The sequence below is a fragment of the Lactuca serriola genome, chromosome 5 (genome assembly GCF_051521515.1).
Source record: "Lactuca serriola cultivar US96UC23 chromosome 5, Lser_US96UC23_V15, whole genome shotgun sequence".
Lineage (NCBI taxonomy): Eukaryota > Viridiplantae > Streptophyta > Magnoliopsida > Asterales > Asteraceae > Lactuca > Lactuca serriola.
In genome coordinates, this window is record NC_136412.1 from 178,131,123 (window position 1) to 178,149,615 (window position 18,493).

The 18,493-nt window shown below is 34.8% G+C and overlaps 2 protein-coding genes across 4 annotated transcripts; both read right to left on the bottom strand.

Moving 5' to 3' along the window:
• Positions 1 to 2,749: 2,749 nt before the first annotated feature.
• On the bottom strand, positions 2,750 to 5,972 carry LOC145053334 (transcription factor GAMYB-like). Of its 2 annotated transcripts, XM_079001364.1 has the most exons (4): positions 5,488 to 5,972; positions 4,543 to 4,911; positions 3,169 to 3,994; positions 2,750 to 3,044 (listed from the first exon to the last, which is right to left on the bottom strand). In XM_079001364.1, exons 2-4 carry the CDS (start codon positions 4,909 to 4,911, stop codon positions 2,878 to 2,880), a joined length of 1,362 nt encoding a protein of 453 aa, XP_078857490.1. In that variant the 5' UTR covers positions 5,488 to 5,972; the 3' UTR covers positions 2,750 to 2,877. The 2 variants fall into 2 exon arrangements, with proteins under 2 accessions (XP_078857490.1, XP_078857489.1); XM_079001363.1 differs by having other exon boundaries at positions 4,543 to 5,972.
• An 887-nt stretch (positions 5,973 to 6,859) lies between these two features.
• LOC145053335 (Spc97 / Spc98 family of spindle pole body (SBP) component) lies at positions 6,860 to 12,337 on the bottom strand. Of its 2 annotated transcripts, none has more exons than XM_079001365.1 (13): positions 11,954 to 12,337; positions 10,918 to 11,751; positions 10,520 to 10,831; positions 10,297 to 10,391; positions 9,274 to 10,143; positions 8,680 to 8,821; positions 8,426 to 8,585; positions 8,081 to 8,244; positions 7,849 to 7,925; positions 7,631 to 7,730; positions 7,479 to 7,540; positions 7,276 to 7,393; positions 6,860 to 7,187 (listed from the first exon to the last, which is right to left on the bottom strand). In XM_079001365.1, exons 1-13 carry the CDS (start codon positions 12,125 to 12,127, stop codon positions 7,011 to 7,013), a joined length of 3,285 nt encoding a protein of 1,094 aa, XP_078857491.1. In that variant the 5' UTR covers positions 12,128 to 12,337; the 3' UTR covers positions 6,860 to 7,010. The 2 variants fall into 2 exon arrangements, with proteins under 2 accessions (XP_078857491.1, XP_078857492.1); XM_079001366.1 differs by having other exon boundaries at positions 10,918 to 11,806; positions 11,954 to 12,088.
• Between the last annotated feature and the right edge of the window lie 6,156 nt (positions 12,338 to 18,493).

Here is an 18,493-nt window from a genome sequence, read left to right on the forward strand (position 1 = left end):
TAAATTATTAAAAAACTATTTGAGATCATCAATGTCACCAGAAATATTAAATGATTTGCTCATGTTCTGTATCGAGAAATATATGTCGGACAATATTGACATTGGTACTATTATTAATGATGTTTTTAAAGAAAAAAACTCATAAATATAAATTTTAATTTATCTTTTTCTAGGGCCTTAATTATGCTTTTGTCTCGTATTTAAAATTAGCTTGTTCATCCTTGTTGCATAACTAATGGTTTGTCCTTTTGTTACATGACCTTATCTTTGGATTGTATTAACTTTAAATTTTTCACCTTAAGTTAATTAATTAACGAAAGATTAAATATTCTTCTACTTTTTGTTTCTATTTATCTTCTTACTTATATAAAATAACGATACATGGAATCTACTAATTCTCTCTGTAATCATCTATCTTGATTTTAACACTTGTCTTGATCTAGTGAGTAGAAACATGTTTGATTTCTCTTAATTAATTAACTTTAATTTTAGTTCATCTTGGTTTTATAACATCTTCTACTAGACTCTTGTATGATGAGTTAAGTTATCATCGTAAAATTTTTTTGATATTCTTTAATCGTTTAGGATGACTGTAACTTCAATAATTAAACTCGTTACAGTAGTTAGTTGGGTAATTTGTTTTTTAACAATTGAATATTTTATTAAAAAAATTAGCAAAGAGCTAACACATAATTACAAAGGAATGAAAAGAATCGGGTTTAAAAACCACACAATCTGACTGATAGAAAGCTTCTTATTTCTAATAACAAACAAATTGTTGGAGTAATTAATCAAACTATCAATCAACATACTCATTTTCATCTTTGACCACTAAAAATAATATCATTCCTAAAATTTCAAAGCAACCACCACATAATCATGACAATTGCTTTCACTGCACTTTTCTTAATAACAGATAAACAAAGAGAATCGACTCAGCCGACCATATCTTCAATTTCTGTTAATTTAGGAATAGAAACATCGCACAACCTTCCAACAAACGTCCAAAGGTTACCATCCACTTCACACTGAATGAAAAGATGAAAGATTTTTCCATATTAGCATTGCAAATAGAACAAATCATAGAAGGGACATTTGCACCTTTGTCAACCAATTTCATACGAGCTGGCAACTTGTTTAAACGACATCTCAAAAAAAATTACTTTACGAGGGACATTTATTCCATCTAGTAAAGCGAGAACCATCATGAAGAGAGATATCATCAATGAATCTATGGCCTCCGACACGACAAGCTCAATAGAACCGCCAACATCCCACACCCACTTATCTCTTCAATCCAAAAACACAAACCAAAAAATAAGGGTCTTCAATTCTTACATAATTGTAAAAACGGTATCATCCACGCCATTAGGCGAGACCAGTTCCAATTCCAATCAACCACATTCCATCTTTGATTAATACAACAATCTTTATCAGTCTCCAATCTAAAAGTCTAGGAAACCGAACCATCAAAGGAATATCACCAATCCACTGGTCTTTCCAAAAAAATCTCATTCTATTACCAACTTTTCGGATAATAGCATCCCTTGAGGTTAATCCAGTGTCATGAAGTTGATTGACAGTACCATTTATCAAATGTCAAACACCTTTTTTAAGAACCGGACCAACACTCCAACCGACACCACCCTATCTCCCATGCAAAGACTTTATACTTTGACCCATATCGAATCACAATCAACCAAAAAACACCATTTCAATTTAAGTAACAACAGCTTTGTTAAAAGCTTCCAACGTCCAAACCACCTTTTTGTTTATTGAGTAAAATAATATCCCATTTAACCCAATGCAATTTACGACTTCGTCATCTCCCTAGAAATAACATGCTCTAACATTTTCATTTACCACACTTAGGCATGCAGAAAAGAGACATTTAAAAGATAAATACCCAATACCGACTTCAATAACATAGCACGATCCCCTATGGAAAGCAACCAAATCTGCTAAGAAACAAGTTTCTTTTAAAACTTATCTATAATGACATTCCAAGCGTTACCAACCAGGAACCCAAGTAAGTAAAAATTAATTTCGCACTTTTACAACCTGCTTCATGAGATATACTAACCCTAAAAATATTACATTTGTGGAGATTAATCTGGGTAATTTTCAGAACCTAAATAGACCTATAAATAGGCTTTTCCTTGGAGGGAACCTAATTGGATTGTTTGATCTAAAATTTTAGACTGAAGTACAATTAGCGGGCTCATGTAGGCCTAATAGGATTGTGTTTGGGCCGGGTCCAGAGCAGTCAACTATAAGGTCGAACATAGTCATGGACGTATCTTTACTAGTTTTTTTTTTTCCTATTTCTCTCCCGTTCAATAAAGTTTAACTGATTTATGTTGACAACTTGTTCCTTTTTCGTAACTACTTAGCCTCATCCTCCACTAACATTTTTTACAAAAAAAAAAAAAAAAAAAAAAAAAAAAAGAGTAAAGGCAAGGCATTTTTTTGCTGTTGTAGAGTATTCGTAGTTAAAACTTGATGTACTTCACGTCTCTTTTACTCCTCATGTCCTATTTAGCCAAGGTATCGTCCTTGATTTAATTCCTCCCAAAAGTAATGATTATCCTTTAATTTTGACCAAGATTCTAAATGCTGATTTGTTGGATGATTTGACCCTCTAATGTTATTGAGGTTGATTAACAAACTGGAAGACCAATTCAAATGAAGTACCAGTTTTTCTTTCTAGAAATTATCCTAAAATGTAGTATCAATAATAAGCGAAACATATTCCAAAGAGGTTTTCAGCATATCACAATATCCCAACCAAATAGTAAAACAAGATCCGGGTTTAAAGGAATTACAAACAAGTGTTATTTTATGAATTTAATAAACAAGGATAATAATAATAATAGTTTAAAGATATTGAGACCCTGTGTGGATTGTTGTAGAGGTGTCATCGTGATGGGAAACAAGTGAAGTTATGGGATCACTAGAAAACCAGTTTAAGCCAAGAAGAGAATCTGGCCTCAAACAGCTGACGTCATTCCAGATGTCATCAGATTCACCTGCTTCCTGCTTAACTTTACACCACCAAAAACACACAATTATTCTTTCTTTCTTTCTTTTTTTTTATCATTATTAGTATTAACAATCAATTATTAGTAAATAAAAAAAGGAAAAGGAAAAAAGAAAAGAAGATGTCACCTGAAGTAGCCTCAACCGAAAAATGTTCATCCATTGAGGTTCCACTGATTGGAGTATATTCACTAAACACTGATGCAGCTGAATAAGTCAATGGGGAACCATAACAATCCGAAACCAAATTCTGATCATCAACATTGTTGAGATCATTCTTGGTTTTCGAGATTTTTAAGGTTTCTGATTCATGGAGCACAGCTTCTAACAGACCACTGTTCCTACGTGAGTGGGAATCAGATTCCGACCACTCAATTTCAAAGGAAGAACAAGAAGAAGAAGAAGGTGGTGCACCATGAAAATATTGGAGTGAAGGGAGCTCATTCTTCATTGCCCATAAATTAGGCTCAAAAGATGAACAATTGTTGCCATTTATAAAGGCATGGCTACCTGTGCATGTATTATATAAGTAAGATGATGATGATGGGGTCAAAGTTTGACCAATCTTCTCATCTTCATATCCATTTAAGCCAGAAAAAACATCACCAAGACCACCACCACCGCCGCCACCGGGCCTGAAGCGCTTGGGTGGATATGGTGTTGGCATAGGGAATGCGATATCAAGCAAGCTACTTTCGGTGGGAATTTGATTTTGATAAAACTCATGATTTAGTATGAAATCTTTGTAATCGATGGATGGAATGTGGAGGTTAGTGGTTGGTGGGAAAATTCCGGAATCGCCATTGGGGAACATGAGCATGTTTTGATTCTGGGAGTTATCGTTGAGTTGTTGGAAAGAGATGTCGTGAGGGTAAATTGGTAATCCGGCACGTTGCTTTCTTTTGGTCCTAGTGTTCCAAAAGTTCTTGATTTCGTTATCTGTGCGCCCGGGTAACTGAAACCAAAAGTAATCAATGACCCATGGGCCATGTCAGTGTACGACTACGACATGACAACACATAACAGGTTGTACTGCGTTTGATTGGATTGAGACTGGGACTAATGTCAATGAATAAAAATTTGCGATTTATGTCCCACGCGCAAAATTTGATAGCAATTAATCAAAAAAAAATACAAATTTTTAAAAAACCTAAAATGAGTCATCCAGTATCAAAGAGTAAATATAGAGCAAAAACAATATATGGTATCCAAGCCCTAATAGCCAAAAAGCAACAAATGCAAACTGTTACCAAAGGCAAGAATGGTGGAACTGTGAAAGTGCAGCAGTTTGGGAGGAAACATACTAAACCCTAAACCCCAAAATATAAACATCTATGGTATCCAAACAGAAACAAAGCATTTCAACATCTATTGGTTTCATTTTGACTTGTTTTAGTTTCATCTTTTTTGGCATACCTTAAAGCAACTTGATAAGTTACAAATGCATACATACCACATATATAACATAGGAAACATAAAAGTATAGATGAGAAGAGCACAGACCTCAATAGCCATACGTGCCCATTTGTTTCCCATTTTAGCATGAAGTTCAATGATGAGGCGTTCTTCTTCAGGGGTAAATGCGCCTTTTTTAAGGTCAGGTCTTAAATGATTTGTCCAACGTAAGCGACAGCTTTTACCACAGCGAGATAGCCCTGAGAGCTTCTGAACAGCATTCCAATTCCCCTCTCCATTCTGGCTCACGTATTCCATTAAGATTGCATCTTCAGCAGATGTCCAGGGACCTTTCTTTAGTGACCCAAATCCTGTTCCTTCTACCATGTTTCTTTCACTTTCAGTGCTACCTTCATCAAAACTTGGTGAATTTTTGCAGGATATTCTCTCTTCACTTTCACTTGTCATGTTGCTCATCTCCATGAACCACAACAACACCATGTTAATCACAAATACAAAACCAGAAAATAGATGAATCACACTAAGGAGAGACAGTATTCAAAAAAAGTTGAATTTTAGTCAAGTATTGGATAGTCACATTTGATTATCTGAATTCCATAACAAATTACCAATTTCTGTAACCATTTAAGAGAATGTGTTTGTAAAACAGGTTAAACTAACCCCATAAATGGCATGGCAGAGTTTGATGGAAACTTGCTAATTAATACAACTACATTGGGTAAAATTAAACAATCTATAAGCTGAAACATACCATGTAAACTCTTGCTCACGATAACACCTCACCACAAAACATATACTAATAATGATGATTATGATATTTTAATATCCGAATTTCATAGTGTATAGTTACCATAATACAAATGACACTACAATCATCAAAATCACATAGAACAACAACAACGAAAAACTTGTATATGGCCTCAAGCTCGATTATTGAGAAATTAGCAGAAAAAGCATGCACATACTCACTCATTTACACACGCACAGTCATGTATTAATGCTACGAATAAGTAATTAAGTGGGAGAATTTACCTTGAAGAAACTTTTAATCGCTCATCAAGTGGCCATAAGAAAAGGATAACTAATTTATTGAAACAAGAACGAAAAGCAAATCAAAGAGGAATTCAATGTAAAGAAGTCGATATCAGTAGAAGAGAAAATTACGAAGTTGAATGAAAATTCGGTGAATTAGATCTCTGAGAGTCATGAGTAGGGAAAAGCAAGGCATATCGTAAAGAAATTTCTATATATCTCGAGGAAACAGGTTCAGATCTACACCTAAAATCGAAAATCAAAACATAGAAAGAATGAAAGTGATGAGGAGATTGAAATTGAAAAGGCCTAACCGTAATCAGCAAAGAAAAAAACGCAGGATCCAATCATAGAATCTTTTGAAGAAGATAAATATAGAGTTACAGATAAATTATAAATATATATATACAGATTAGATGATTGCTTGAATTTCAAAGAAGATATATATGAGAGAGATGAAGATGATCGGAGCCCAGGTTACTTGTGGAGTAAACCCTCTTTTATTGCTGCTACTGTACTTGTTTTTTTTTTCTTTTTTTTTTTTTATTGTTGTTGATATTAATATTATTCCCTTTTACTTGGTACTTTACTCCAAGTAGAAAGTAGAAACTACTCTCATCCCCAAAATAAAACCCCAATGCAAAGAGACACTTCTACTTAATAATTATATATTTTTATAACAAAAGAAATTAAAACAAAAAGTTACAAGTCACAGAAATTATAAAATTTAGTATCTTTAACTGAATGCAATAAATTAATGATAATAGCAATATAGCAGCCACAATGATTAACTCATTTAATGACTTTTTCCTTTATTAAGTTGGCTGAAGTAAATTACCCAAAAAAAAAAAAAAAAAACTTTCATTCAATGATAATAATTAATAAGCTTAACAAAGATCCAACTTTGAAGATACTCGTATCTATAATAAAAATACTTGATTTTTTTTCCCAAACTGTATCATCAATTTGTCTAGTTTTTTTTACCATTAGAATTATCACATATTCAAGTCACATTTATTTCCCTTAAATGTTCTAGTTTTCCCCAATTATTTACATAATATTTTGAAATTAAAACCTTTAACAAATCTTTTATTTCATTAACATTATTTCAAGTAATTGCCATATCATCCACTAACAAATAATTCCATAAACTTTGGTCAATCGACATGAGAAATACATGATATGTTCGGCAACAAATTTTAGGAGTTTGTAGTTCTCAAAAAGGAATCACAAAAGTACATGTTAGAAACAAAAAAACTTATAATCCAAAAAGGTTACTTCAATAGTTCAATTGGTTTTCGAGAGCTTTTAGCCTTTGTAATTCATGTAATTTAAAACCTTTCAAAAGCTACTTTTGTCAAAAACCAAAGAATGGAAGCTAGTTTTGTAAAGATACCGATATATATATACCTCATGTAGGAAAATAAACAAGACATGATATAATTACACACAAAAAAAATGTCATCAATCAAAAACCACATACACGTGAAAGAAAAAAAAAAAAAAAGTTGATAATAAGAGTTTTAGAAGGAAAGAATATGGTGGCCCATTTCTTTATTAATAACATCTGAAAAATGGTGATTGTAATTGAGGTACTCCCAGAAGCGTGGAAGACTGAACTCCACATTCTTAGGAGACTTGATATAGCATGCATACAATTGTCTCATGTTTTTCTCAAATGCTTCTTTAATGCTCACAACCTGTTGAAGGAAATAGCTTTATGCTTTGTTTAATCACTAATAATATAAAAATAAAAAGTAATTAATAAATGAAGACAGTAAAAATGACCTGAGCAATGTTGACAGCTGATTTGTTTGGCACAACAAAAGATCTGAAGTCCAATGCACATTGCAAAATGCTTTGAATAATCTCAGCTATTATTTTCATATCATCCGATAAAAAACATCTGCAAACAATATAAAAAAACCAAAATCTAAAACTGATAGCTTCAGAGTATTATACTTCAAGAACATAGTTTTAGATTAACTTACATGCATTGTGAATCATTGAGATAATCCATATGCACAATGTCGAGATCTGTCAAATCCTTAACCTAATCAAAAACAAAGAATTATTACTGAAAAATTGCATAAGTTCAATTAACATGAATTAAATATGAAATTTAATAATGATTATTCAGAACCTTATGCTTGAGAGACTCTAGAAATCTACACCAGGATACATGTGATAACTGAGACTGAACATATTGCTGCAATGTTGATACAAAATGGAAAATCTGGTGCCTGAAACATACAAAAATTGGAATCTATAATCCAAAAATACAACATATCAAGGGCAAGAAAGTCTTTTATATGTGTTTCTTGATAAAATAAAAATGTTTATTGTGATATTCAAGAGTACCTCAATTTCACCATGATATTGAAATGGGATTTTTGTACATCAGAATGACGATTCTTGTTGGTGAAATGCATGAATTCCTGTATATCAAAAAAAATATATTAGGACGGATTTTTTTGCTGAAAAGACTAAATTGACCACGACCCTAGAGATATGTGAACCCTAAACCCTTGGGATTTAGGGTTTAGGGTGTCTACATGCAGCACTATGGAAATCAATTGCTGCAGTAGAATACCTTAAATGAACACCATATTTCAGTCAAAGATGATAAAGCAAGTTTGACTTGTATCAAAAAGCTAAAGATTTGAGCATATATCTTCAATGCAGCAGGAGTCAAAACAATGCTCACTGGCCAATCTACTCTGTAACCCAGGCCTAATACATTGAAGGACTGTATACCTGCAAATATACCATATATAATTATATCTATATATATATAATAAGTGTATTTTTGGTCATTAAATCCATCAACCATGGAATTTGAAGGATTGTGACAGAATTGGATTCCATCCATTTAACAAACCAAACACGCAACGAATGGAATCTTGGATTCCGATTCCATCAGAATCCACAAACATACCAGTTGCGAAACCAGGAAGAGATGTGGAGCCTTGTTCTTTCATGTAAACAAAGAGTCTATCTTTATAATGGTCTCTTTCACATGAAGACCTCTGAACTGAAAGTTCTAGAAGCCCCTGAATTTCAGATACCCTTTTATCTGCCTCTGTGGCATACCATTTCTATAAAATAAACATAAAAGAAAAAAAAATCAGTATATGATTATCAGAGCATAAAACTTTCTAGAAGAGACTAAGGAAAAAAAAATAGTTATACATGTTGCCAAAGTGACACGATAAATAAATCTGCCCAATCTGCTGATTCCATCATGTGGTATCTCCTCAAAGCCAACAAATGTTCTTGTAAAGAAAAACCTTCCTCAAGTAGCTTAATTGTCAATTTACTCACATAAATATATCTACCAACATTAAGGGGAACATCAAACATGAACTAATACAAAAGAGTAACTTCCAGAAATCATCCCTTTGATATTGTCCAAAATTACAGATTGGGTCCCTTGCAAACTTTTTTAAACTTTTTCGTCCCTGTAGAGTATGGATTTGTAACGTTTTTTTAACCTTTTTCAGTCTTTTAATTTCCGGGCCCCACAGATAAATTACATAATGAATTAAGATGAATAAAAATAGAAAGCGAGGGTATAATGGTCTTTTTTGTAAAAGTTAACAGTAACTGTTAAGTGGTATGCAACTCAAGTATGAAAAATGTTCCAAATACATACTACAGGGACGAAAAGGGTTAAAAAATAGTTTGCAAGGGACCCAATCTGTAATTTTGGACAATGTCAAAGGGACGATTTCGGTAATTTACTCAAAAGAAAATGACCCACATACTCTAAACTTTTAAGGATACTGTAGTTGAATCTCCTCCAACAAGCATTTCTCAAGAACAAAATCCAATGGTATCTCAATAACTGCAGCCACACCAATCTTACTATGGTCACCAGGGCGGAGGATTACATTTTTGTTGCCAGTGCCACTAAGCATAACTTGCCAACCACCACCACCACCATTTGGTGACAGTTCTTGTTTTTGGTGATCAGTTTTGAAACGAATATCTTCATGTTTATGGAATGAAGTCTTGTTGACAGGGAGTGTATCATCACCAGGGGCTTTATGGTAATTTCTCTTCATGGGAGCAGTATTATTAGCTGGAACTGAGAAATGGTCAGCTCTATTAGAGCTTCCTATTCCTAATCTATCTACACATTCAGTAAAAGGATCTCGTATTGACTTAAAGTCAAAAGAAGGTAAATTGACTTTGGAAGATGTTTCACGAAGTTTGCTTGTTCCTTGTATTAGGTTATTAGCAGATTCAACTTCCCATGATTTCAAGCTTTTTAAACTCAAAGCAACATCTTCTATGTTCCCTATAGCATTACAAATGGGATTAAGTGGTTGATTATTCTCATATTGAGTTTTTTCTGGTGTTGATGACAAATCATTCCTATCTGGCTCATGTGAAACACTTCCTATGGTGGATGGACTCTTAACTTGAGAAGAATTTTTAAATGGAATATTGGAAGAGGTATCTGATTTAAATTCTAAAGCAGAAAGGTATTTTTTCTCCAGATCTTCTGCATCATGAAAAGATTCAATTATATTCTCAGATTTCTCTATGTCTTCTTCAGCAGATGAACATTCGGATGAATCTAATGGATCATTCTCATATGAGAACTCTTCTGTCATGTTAGATAGATCGCTATCCACTGTATCAAGACGCCTGATGAACAGAAAGAAAGATGTAAATTAGAGCTTTATATGCACATCAATTTAATTAAGTCAGCACAATGTTACCTAATTCATTTCAGGGTATGCATTGCTTTCTTAAATAAAACATAAAGAGCTTTTAGATAAATGAACAAAGAGATCTTACAGATTTTGATTCATATTCTTTGCTGAAGAAGATAGTAATTCCAGACTTCCTCTACCATTAGAAACAGAAATTGGTGGTGTAGAGTGTGGAATTACCTGTCAACCATAACAAGTTAAGCCATGAATTGTGGGAGATAAATATTAAATACCAATAATATACTGGAAAAGGAAGAAATACTAGAATCAATAGTAAACAAGAATAGGTATGGCTTTTGTGAAATCACCTGATGATATCTGAACTCTAGGTTTGGCAATTGATTTTTGAGTTTCTCCATCATGATTTTATAGTAGTCTCTTCTTGCAAGTACCATTTTCTCAATTCCTTCTTTACTGAAAGCCATATGAGATGCATGTGACAAATGGGAGCTTGATATTTTACTCCAATATGGAAGAAAGTCCTCATAAGTACGATTCCAACTCCCAACACCATCAGAAAATTCCAGCAATTTTATCAGTACTTGAAGCTGCTGACCAGCCCTAAACAGTGGAATCAAGAATTCGTTCAGAAAACATGGAACAGAAACTCCATCTTCCTCCTGTAATGAAGCATCCACATTGCAAGAATAAGTATCAAATGAGTACTAAAACCATAGAAAAATAAAGATAATACAATTCAGTTTACCCTGATGGTGGCTGAAGGGAAGTCAACAAGAGCTCCAGTGCTGGAAAGTGAATAAGATTGATGACTCTCAGCCTCAGCCACTATGAACTCATTAAATGGATCAACAATTTTGGCCTTGAAAATCCAGGATCTAATAAAGTCAAAATATGGTTCACATGAGCGAACAAAGAGAGTTTTGAGAAGTGAACAATGGACTGGATCAGCAACCTTGAGCTCGTTGTACAAATAAGTAAGAAGATTTCCACCTCTTGGAAACTCACTAAATTTTGTTTGAGTACCTAAATCCTCAAGGGGTGAAAGTGAGAAACAAAGAGCTATATCATGCACATTGCATATGCTTCCAATAACCTCAATTTGACTTCTCAATTCTTTTGTATGAAGAAAAACCTCCAGCAATGTAACCTCAGAATGTCCAACACTTGAAAGACAGCCGATCATGCTATCATTAAGTGATAATCTTCTCAAGCAAACAGAAGAAGATAAAGTATCTAATGCAGCAATGTAACCTTCCAAAACATCTCCAATGGCGACTGCAAAAGCCTGGTTGACCAGACTGTATGGAGGATAATTGCTGCTTGCCTCATCCGGATTTAAGTTTGTGAAGTGACTAATAAATTTATGGAGAAAGAAAACTTCACAGCCCATGCAGCCTAAGGATCTAAGTATCTTCTCAAGAGCAAGTGTACTTACAGATTTGTTCCATAGACTAGGAATTCGGTGAAATGTTCTGTCTGTTGGATCAGAACGGAATATTGTGCATAGTCTGTCAATGCTTGTAAGAGATGACTCTAATCCTTGCAGAGCGTTCATTGCCAACCTTACTAAACTAGCCTCCTGAAGCATACGTAAAAATAGGTTTAGTAATATCCCACCAAAACCATCTTAGAGTCTGAAAAGTGAAAAGTAACAATAACCGAGTCAATTACAATATTTTGAAGTACCGAGTTCGAATCATCAAAAGCAATTGGACATTTCTTTTGGAAAAGGAAGTAAAATTGATGTTGAGATGAGGGGTATAACCAGAAAGAGATCTTACAGAAACAGTTGATGTGTCGTAGAGGCGTCTTGAAATTGAAGGAGAGGAAATAGATGTTGAAGTGACAGAACGTCCACTTTCTGTAGGAATTGATTCCCAAGGTCTAGGTGGAAGCCATGGATCTTCGACCTTCAAATTGTTAAAAAGCGAGGTAAAGTCTGTATCGACAGCCATCGTCGCTGGAGAAGATAATGCCGGCAATATCGTCGATGCGGGAGGTGATGGTTTCTCTTTCCCGCTGTTGTTTTCCCTTTTTAAGCTGTGATGAGAGTTGAGGATGAACGAGGAATTTGAAAAGAGTGTTGGGAAATCTGCGGAGAGACGGCGAATTTGTGATCTCCGACCGGTTGATAAAGGGGATGGAGGGAATTTGAGAGGGCAAGTTTTTGTAGACTCGAAACTTTTACGCCTTTTCTTTAAGATGTAAAAATAAAAAAAAAAAAAAAAAAAGTAAAAATAATAATAATAATAATAATAATAATAATAATAATAATAATAATCACTATAGTGGTGTGTCCCGCTACACGGAGGTTAGACGGTTTAAATATTTACGCTTAAAGAATAAAGAATGCGTATGTTCACTAAATGGTATGCTTTGAAGTTATTTCCATTTGCTTTCTATAGGGGCAGATGTGTAAAAACAACGATGATCCGTTTGATTTCTTAGTATTTATGATATTGGTTGTTATCTGATTTCCTTTATATTGGACATATGTATTGTATGACACAATATGGATCAAAAGACATTTGTTCATTATAAGGTCATTACACGATTTTAGATTACAGCACTGGATGCAAAATAAGCTCATGCTGGCGGATGGTCCTACACGATTTTGTTGCATACTTTGATCGCTACTGACATGTTTTCCTGCATCGTCTCGAAGGTATCAAGCATCAACGCGGTGTCTTGCTCAACATCAGTGATGACGTGGTTGGTGATTATAAGTTCCTTGTATGGTAGTTCGTCTGGGGCATCTTCTAGTAGTGTGTGCATGGTTGTGGTGATTGTTGTGTATGTTTGTTGGAGATGAGCCAAAGATGTCTTCATGGTTTGGAGCTACTCCACAAGCTTCTGCATTATGGTGTTCATGGTGGTTATTTGGTGTTTGGTGGAAGACCCGTTCATTTGGGGACGTGTTTTTATAGGGGATGATTGTGGTGATTGAGTTGTAATAAATATAGTGAATTAAATGTTCTCTTGGGAAGTGATGGATATAGGGTGGCTATGTCTGGATTAAGGGGTATTTAGTGGTTTTTTGTCTTTTTTGGTTGATATAACTTTTTGGGTTCGGTATTGCATGTAATTTCACACGTAATGTATGGTAGTTATATGTCACTTTGACCGTAGTATCTGACTAAATGCTTATGTATGTTTTATAGAAATGAAATATTAATTTGTGTAAGTTTAGAAATGTCTACCGTATATATTCATAAAATATGTTGTTGATGGGTCTTCTTTGGATAACAAGGATTTTTTATTAGATGGATATAAATAAAGTATAATGTATATATTAATGAATTGGTTTTTTAGATTATTACGTCTCACATCCCCTTTCTACGATATGTATATATATTAATTGGATATGGTTACTTTTTATGATTATTTACGAATGTGCCTTTAGAAGGCTATTATGCACTCAAATAGATATGGATGCTTCATATTGTTAGTAAAGTCTTTTGTTATTTGAGTTTTAGAGTTACGGTTAAGCAGCTTTTGATTTGTGTGTTAGTGTCCTACTTTTATTATATGTCACTTCAGAAAGGTATTATATACCTAAAAGGATATGGATGGGTAAGCATTTTGTTAGTAAAGGCATCGGCGAAAATTAGAACAATAGGATTATTGCATACGGAATTTAGTAGAATTAGTTTTGGGTAGCTACGAGTCATAGTCTTATTCTTATATTACAAAAGATAGACTTATTAGCCCAGGCAAAAGACAGTTTTTTGGTTAATTTTGCGTCACATCCGCTATTTGCTGATCTGTTTTGCATTATCTTTTGGGGTAGGACCTGCGACGTGTTGAGTGAAAGTCAGTAGTCTGTTATAAGGTACTTTGGTTAAAAAATTTATTTTGCTTCTACCTTGACTGGAAGCCAACACAACTAGAATCACCGGTGGAATCATCAACACTAAATCGATAAAGAAGGTAGAGAAAAAGAATAGATCTGACCCAGGCAGATCGGTGTTTCCAGGCCGATTCGACTCCGATCTAGTAACTATTGCCTACATCATTTTTGTTTTGTTTTGGTGGGTGGTGGTGGTTGTGTAGAGAGACATAGACGATTATAGGATAAGGAAAAGACTGGAATAAGGTGTGATGTTGGTAGGGATAAAGAAAAACGGAGCACCGGTTCAGGGTGGGGGTTATTGCCGGAGAACTGGGCAGAAGGGGGAGTTGATGGGGAAGGGTGGTGATTATCGCGTTCACAAGTCGATGATGACAATAAGCAGCCGTCAATGGTCGAGAGATGTAATCCAAATCGATGGCGCTAGGGTTTCTAGGAGGTGGTGTCGTCGTTAGAGTCGATGGGTAGTATGTGATGCAGTGATGGTCGATAGTGGATATGAAGGGGGTAGTGAAGGTGGAGGTCGGAATAAGGGAAGGAGACTGGTGGTGTACGGTGGGTATTTTATAAGAGAGAGAGAGTATTTTATTTTTGTTTTATTTTTAATTGTTTTTTAATTGCATGTTGTAATAAAAGAAAAATGTAAAATAAAATAATAAGGGGCAAATCCGTCATTATAAAAAAGTTCATAAGAAATTGGACCAAACTCGCAACAAAACAAAACTATTGGACTATCTTTGTGAGCCAAACCCATTTTGGACCAAAGTTGCTAGTTTTAACATACCACAAGGACCATTCTTGTAATTTTGTCTAAATAATAGTATATTTTTAAAATAATCTTTCATTGCATATTCTCTAATAATAAAGATATGACGAAATTGCAAAAATGGTCATTGTGGTATGCAAAATTTTGGGGTTTTAGTCCAAACCACGAGTTTTTTGGATCCATGGTCCTTTTGGAGTGGTTTCTATGTGGTTTTGGTCCCTGGACTTGACTCCCGTTAAGTTGGATATGTTAATCCCCCTCACGTGCCTAACATGTGAGGGTAATTTCGTCATTTCATATATTAGGGAACATTTTTGCATAAACGTTTTTTTGGATTAATTCCTTTTAAATACCCCCACTTACTATGATCTTCTTCCCTAACGTTCCCCAACGTCTCTTTTCTTCTACCCTTCTTCTTGAGCTCTGCTACAACAAAAATGGTGCTATGTTTTTGTGGAAAAATTGTTGTGGTGAAAACGTCTTGGACCCCTCTAAATCCAGGAAGGAGATTTTTTGCATGCCCTATGAATGATTCCGTTTGTGGGTTTATTGGGTGGCTTGATCCCCCAATGTGTGCTAGGGCTAAAGCCATCATACCTGCTCTGCTAAGAAATTTGAATTCAGTGTAGGAACGGTGCAATGAGCTGGTTAGAAGTACGAACATGCTACAGGATCAATGCAATGGACTAATATGCAGGAACAACATGTTGGTGGCAAATGCCAAAGCATTGAAGGATGACAATTTGAAGCTGAAAATGTACATGTTTGGAAGTTGGTTTTTCTTTGTGATTGTATTCTTCTGTATTTGGTTTGTGTAGGGGTATACTCTGAAGGGTGTTTTGGTCATTTTGTTGTAATTTTATGTGATCATGTTTGTAGTGACTTATGATGATAATGATATATGTACAATTTTATGATGCAAGCATAATGAATGTTTTACCAAAATGGTATGAATGTATCAGAGTTAACATATGAATAGAAATGATATGAATGTATTACCAAAATGTATATATTAGAACCAATTGTACATAACCAAAATGCACATTTCATTAAGATTTGTAACATAGCAACCGAAGTTTCTAAACATAACAACCAAAGATTCTAAACATTACCAAAAGGGACACATTACCATACCTAAGATAACAACCAAGTTTTCATAACAACCAACCAAAAGTTTTCAACAAAATATTGTAAACATAACAACCAAGTTTTCATAACCAACCAAAATCACAGAAAACCCCATGCATGCATGACACATTACTTCTTGGACTAATTCCCACCTTGCCCTTTACAGGTCCTAGAGTTCTGTCCCTTGTTCTTGATGGGTTTTAGGTAAAACAAATAAACTAGAAAACAATTCCTAAGTTCACATGCAACCTACTTTGGATCTATGTTTTAACTATTGAACATACAACTTTGAATTGCAAAACAAGAACCCTAGAGGAGAGAGGCTAATTTCGAAATTAACAAAATAGGGTTTAAGATTAACATACCTTTCAATTGTTATAGCAAACAATTGATAATCCTCTTGATCTTGATATTGATCTTCTTGGAAGCTTAGCACCACAAGTGTAATGCCTCTAATGGAATCACACCCAAGAACTAGCAAGAAGGAAACTAGAAGGAGAGAGGTTGGAGAGAGTATGCAATTTTCGGCCAGGGTTTCTTCCAAAGAATCAGTGACCTAAAATGTGAGCCAGGAGGCTCCTTAAATAGTTGAAGGATCTAGGGTTTAGGGGAAACCCTAGTTATCATTTGCTTAGGGCCTAAGCAAAACCCAAGGGCCTTATCTTGGACCCCTTGGACGAATTCTCTAGGGTTTCCCCTAGGGTTTTCGTCCACCTGCTTCCAAGGGGGTTTTGGATCCTTCCATTCAACTATCAGTTAATTGCAAACTAGTCCCTGCACTTTATAATTAATTCTTTTTACCCCAAAATTAATTCTAATTAATTTATGGCTAACTATTAATTAAACATAATGATTTCTTATTAATATATTAATCTTTTAACATATTAATAAATTAATTTATTAATCTTATAATAAATTAATATCTCTCCTTTCATAATTTTCTTGTTCGGTTGCTAGGTTTGAGGGCAACCCAAAAGGACTGTGCTGCTATCAATTCAAGTACATACCAATCATAGTTATGGGCTTAGACACCTAATCCAACAGTCTCCCACTTGGATAAGTCTGTAACTATAATTGCTAGTATGTCTTCTAAATTTGACCAGCAAATTGTAGCTTCCAAAAAGTTGTTGCCGAACTCTGACCCGGTCAGTTACGTGTCCTAAGATAAGTGATCATATAATCCTTCGTTCTACTAGATATCCCTAGACAAAAGACATGGAATGTAATCAACCTCTTTGTCCAGAATCTATGTTTCCCGATTCCTGATTTGTGATGATGTAGGACTTCTAATTGAACACATCAATTTAATCATGGCTGGGCCCAACACATAAGTCAACACCAAATCATCGAGGGGCCCACAGATATCGCTTTTCCGGTTAGGGCAAAAGGAACGAATAAACGTTGACTCATATGCTTGTATCTTTTACTCATCAAATTATACATGAAAATACGTTTTATAACACCAAGTTACTGATGCGTTTTCGTATCACCAATGCATGACCGACTTGCAAATTACAACTCATATATCGTCGTTTCAAGATTATAAGATATTATCGTCTCAGTATTACTCGTGATGAATTCCATGAAGTAATACTCTGAGCGAGGGTTTATCCAATACTCAAATCTCAATTTCTGGGTACTCATGAACGTTGCGGCAAATCTATTGCCATGTCTATCCTTAGACAATCTACAATCCAGTTCATGACAGTCTTGATTCACTACTTACTTCCAAAAGTACGAGCGATTGTGGAGTTTGAATAATCTTATTATTCGGGAAGTAAAACATGCAAAAATGAAACACAATAATAAACAATTGACAAAAGGTAGAAACCAATCTTATAAATAATACTTTATTATTTAATCACCAAAAGTCAATTACATTTACTTTGTTACAAGTTTCAGAACAAAACTAATCTAACTACTAAAACTAATATCATCTTTCAGTCCTATGCTCCGAGCATGCTGAATATGCTTAGCCCTACTCAAACCCTTTATAAGGGGATCTGTTGGGTTATCTTCAGATGACACCCTCTTTACTATAAGATGGCCTTCTTCTACTCTATGTTTGATGAAATGGTACTTTCTGTCGATATGTCTGGTTTTACCATGATCTCTCGGTTCCTTTGTCAAGGCAACCACTCCTTCATTATCGCAGAACAGTTCCATAGGCTCCTGGATGGTTGGAACAACTCCGAGATCCTCGATGAAGTTCCTCAACCAAGCTGCTTCTTTTGACGCTTCACTCGCTGCTATGTACTCTGATTCACAAGTAGAATCAGCCACCGTATCTTCCTTGGAACTCTTCCAAGTAACTGCTCCTCCATTCAGTAAAAATACCCAGCCTGACTGAGAACGGAAGTTATCTCTACCCGTCTGAAGGCTAGCATCACTGTAACCATCTACTCTCAAAGTGTCATTGCCACCAAGCACAAGGACCCAATCCTTCGTTCTTCGCAAATACTTGAGTATATTCTTTACTGCTATCCAATGAGCTCTACCTGGGTTTCCCTGATAGCGACTGACCATGCTCAAAGCAAATGCCACATCAGGGCGAGTACATGACATAGCATACATGAT

Bases quoted from the DNA above. Each gene is read 5' to 3' on its own strand.
- LOC145053334 (XM_079001363.1), bottom strand. From the start codon at position 4,935: ATGGTGTTGTTGTGGTTCATGGAGATGAGCAACATGACAAGTGAAAGT. The intron at 3,995-4,542 runs GTCTGTGCTCTT...TTTTGGTTTCAG, and splicing joins GGGCACGTATGGCTATTGAG to TTACCCGGGCGCACAGATAA. The intron at 3,045-3,168 runs GTGACATCTTCT...GGTGGTGTAAAG, and splicing joins TTCGGTTGAGGCTACTTCAG to TTAAGCAGGAAGCAGGTGAA.
- LOC145053335 (XM_079001365.1), bottom strand. From the start codon at position 12,127: ATGGCTGTCGATACAGACTTTACCTCGCTTTTTAACAATTTGAAGGTC. The intron at 7,926-8,080 runs GTATTCTACTGC...TTTGATATACAG, and splicing joins AAATATGGTGTTCATTTAAG to GAATTCATGCATTTCACCAA. The intron at 7,188-7,275 runs GTCATTTTTACT...TTCCTTCAACAG, and splicing joins CAGCTGTCAACATTGCTCAG to GTTGTGAGCATTAAAGAAGC.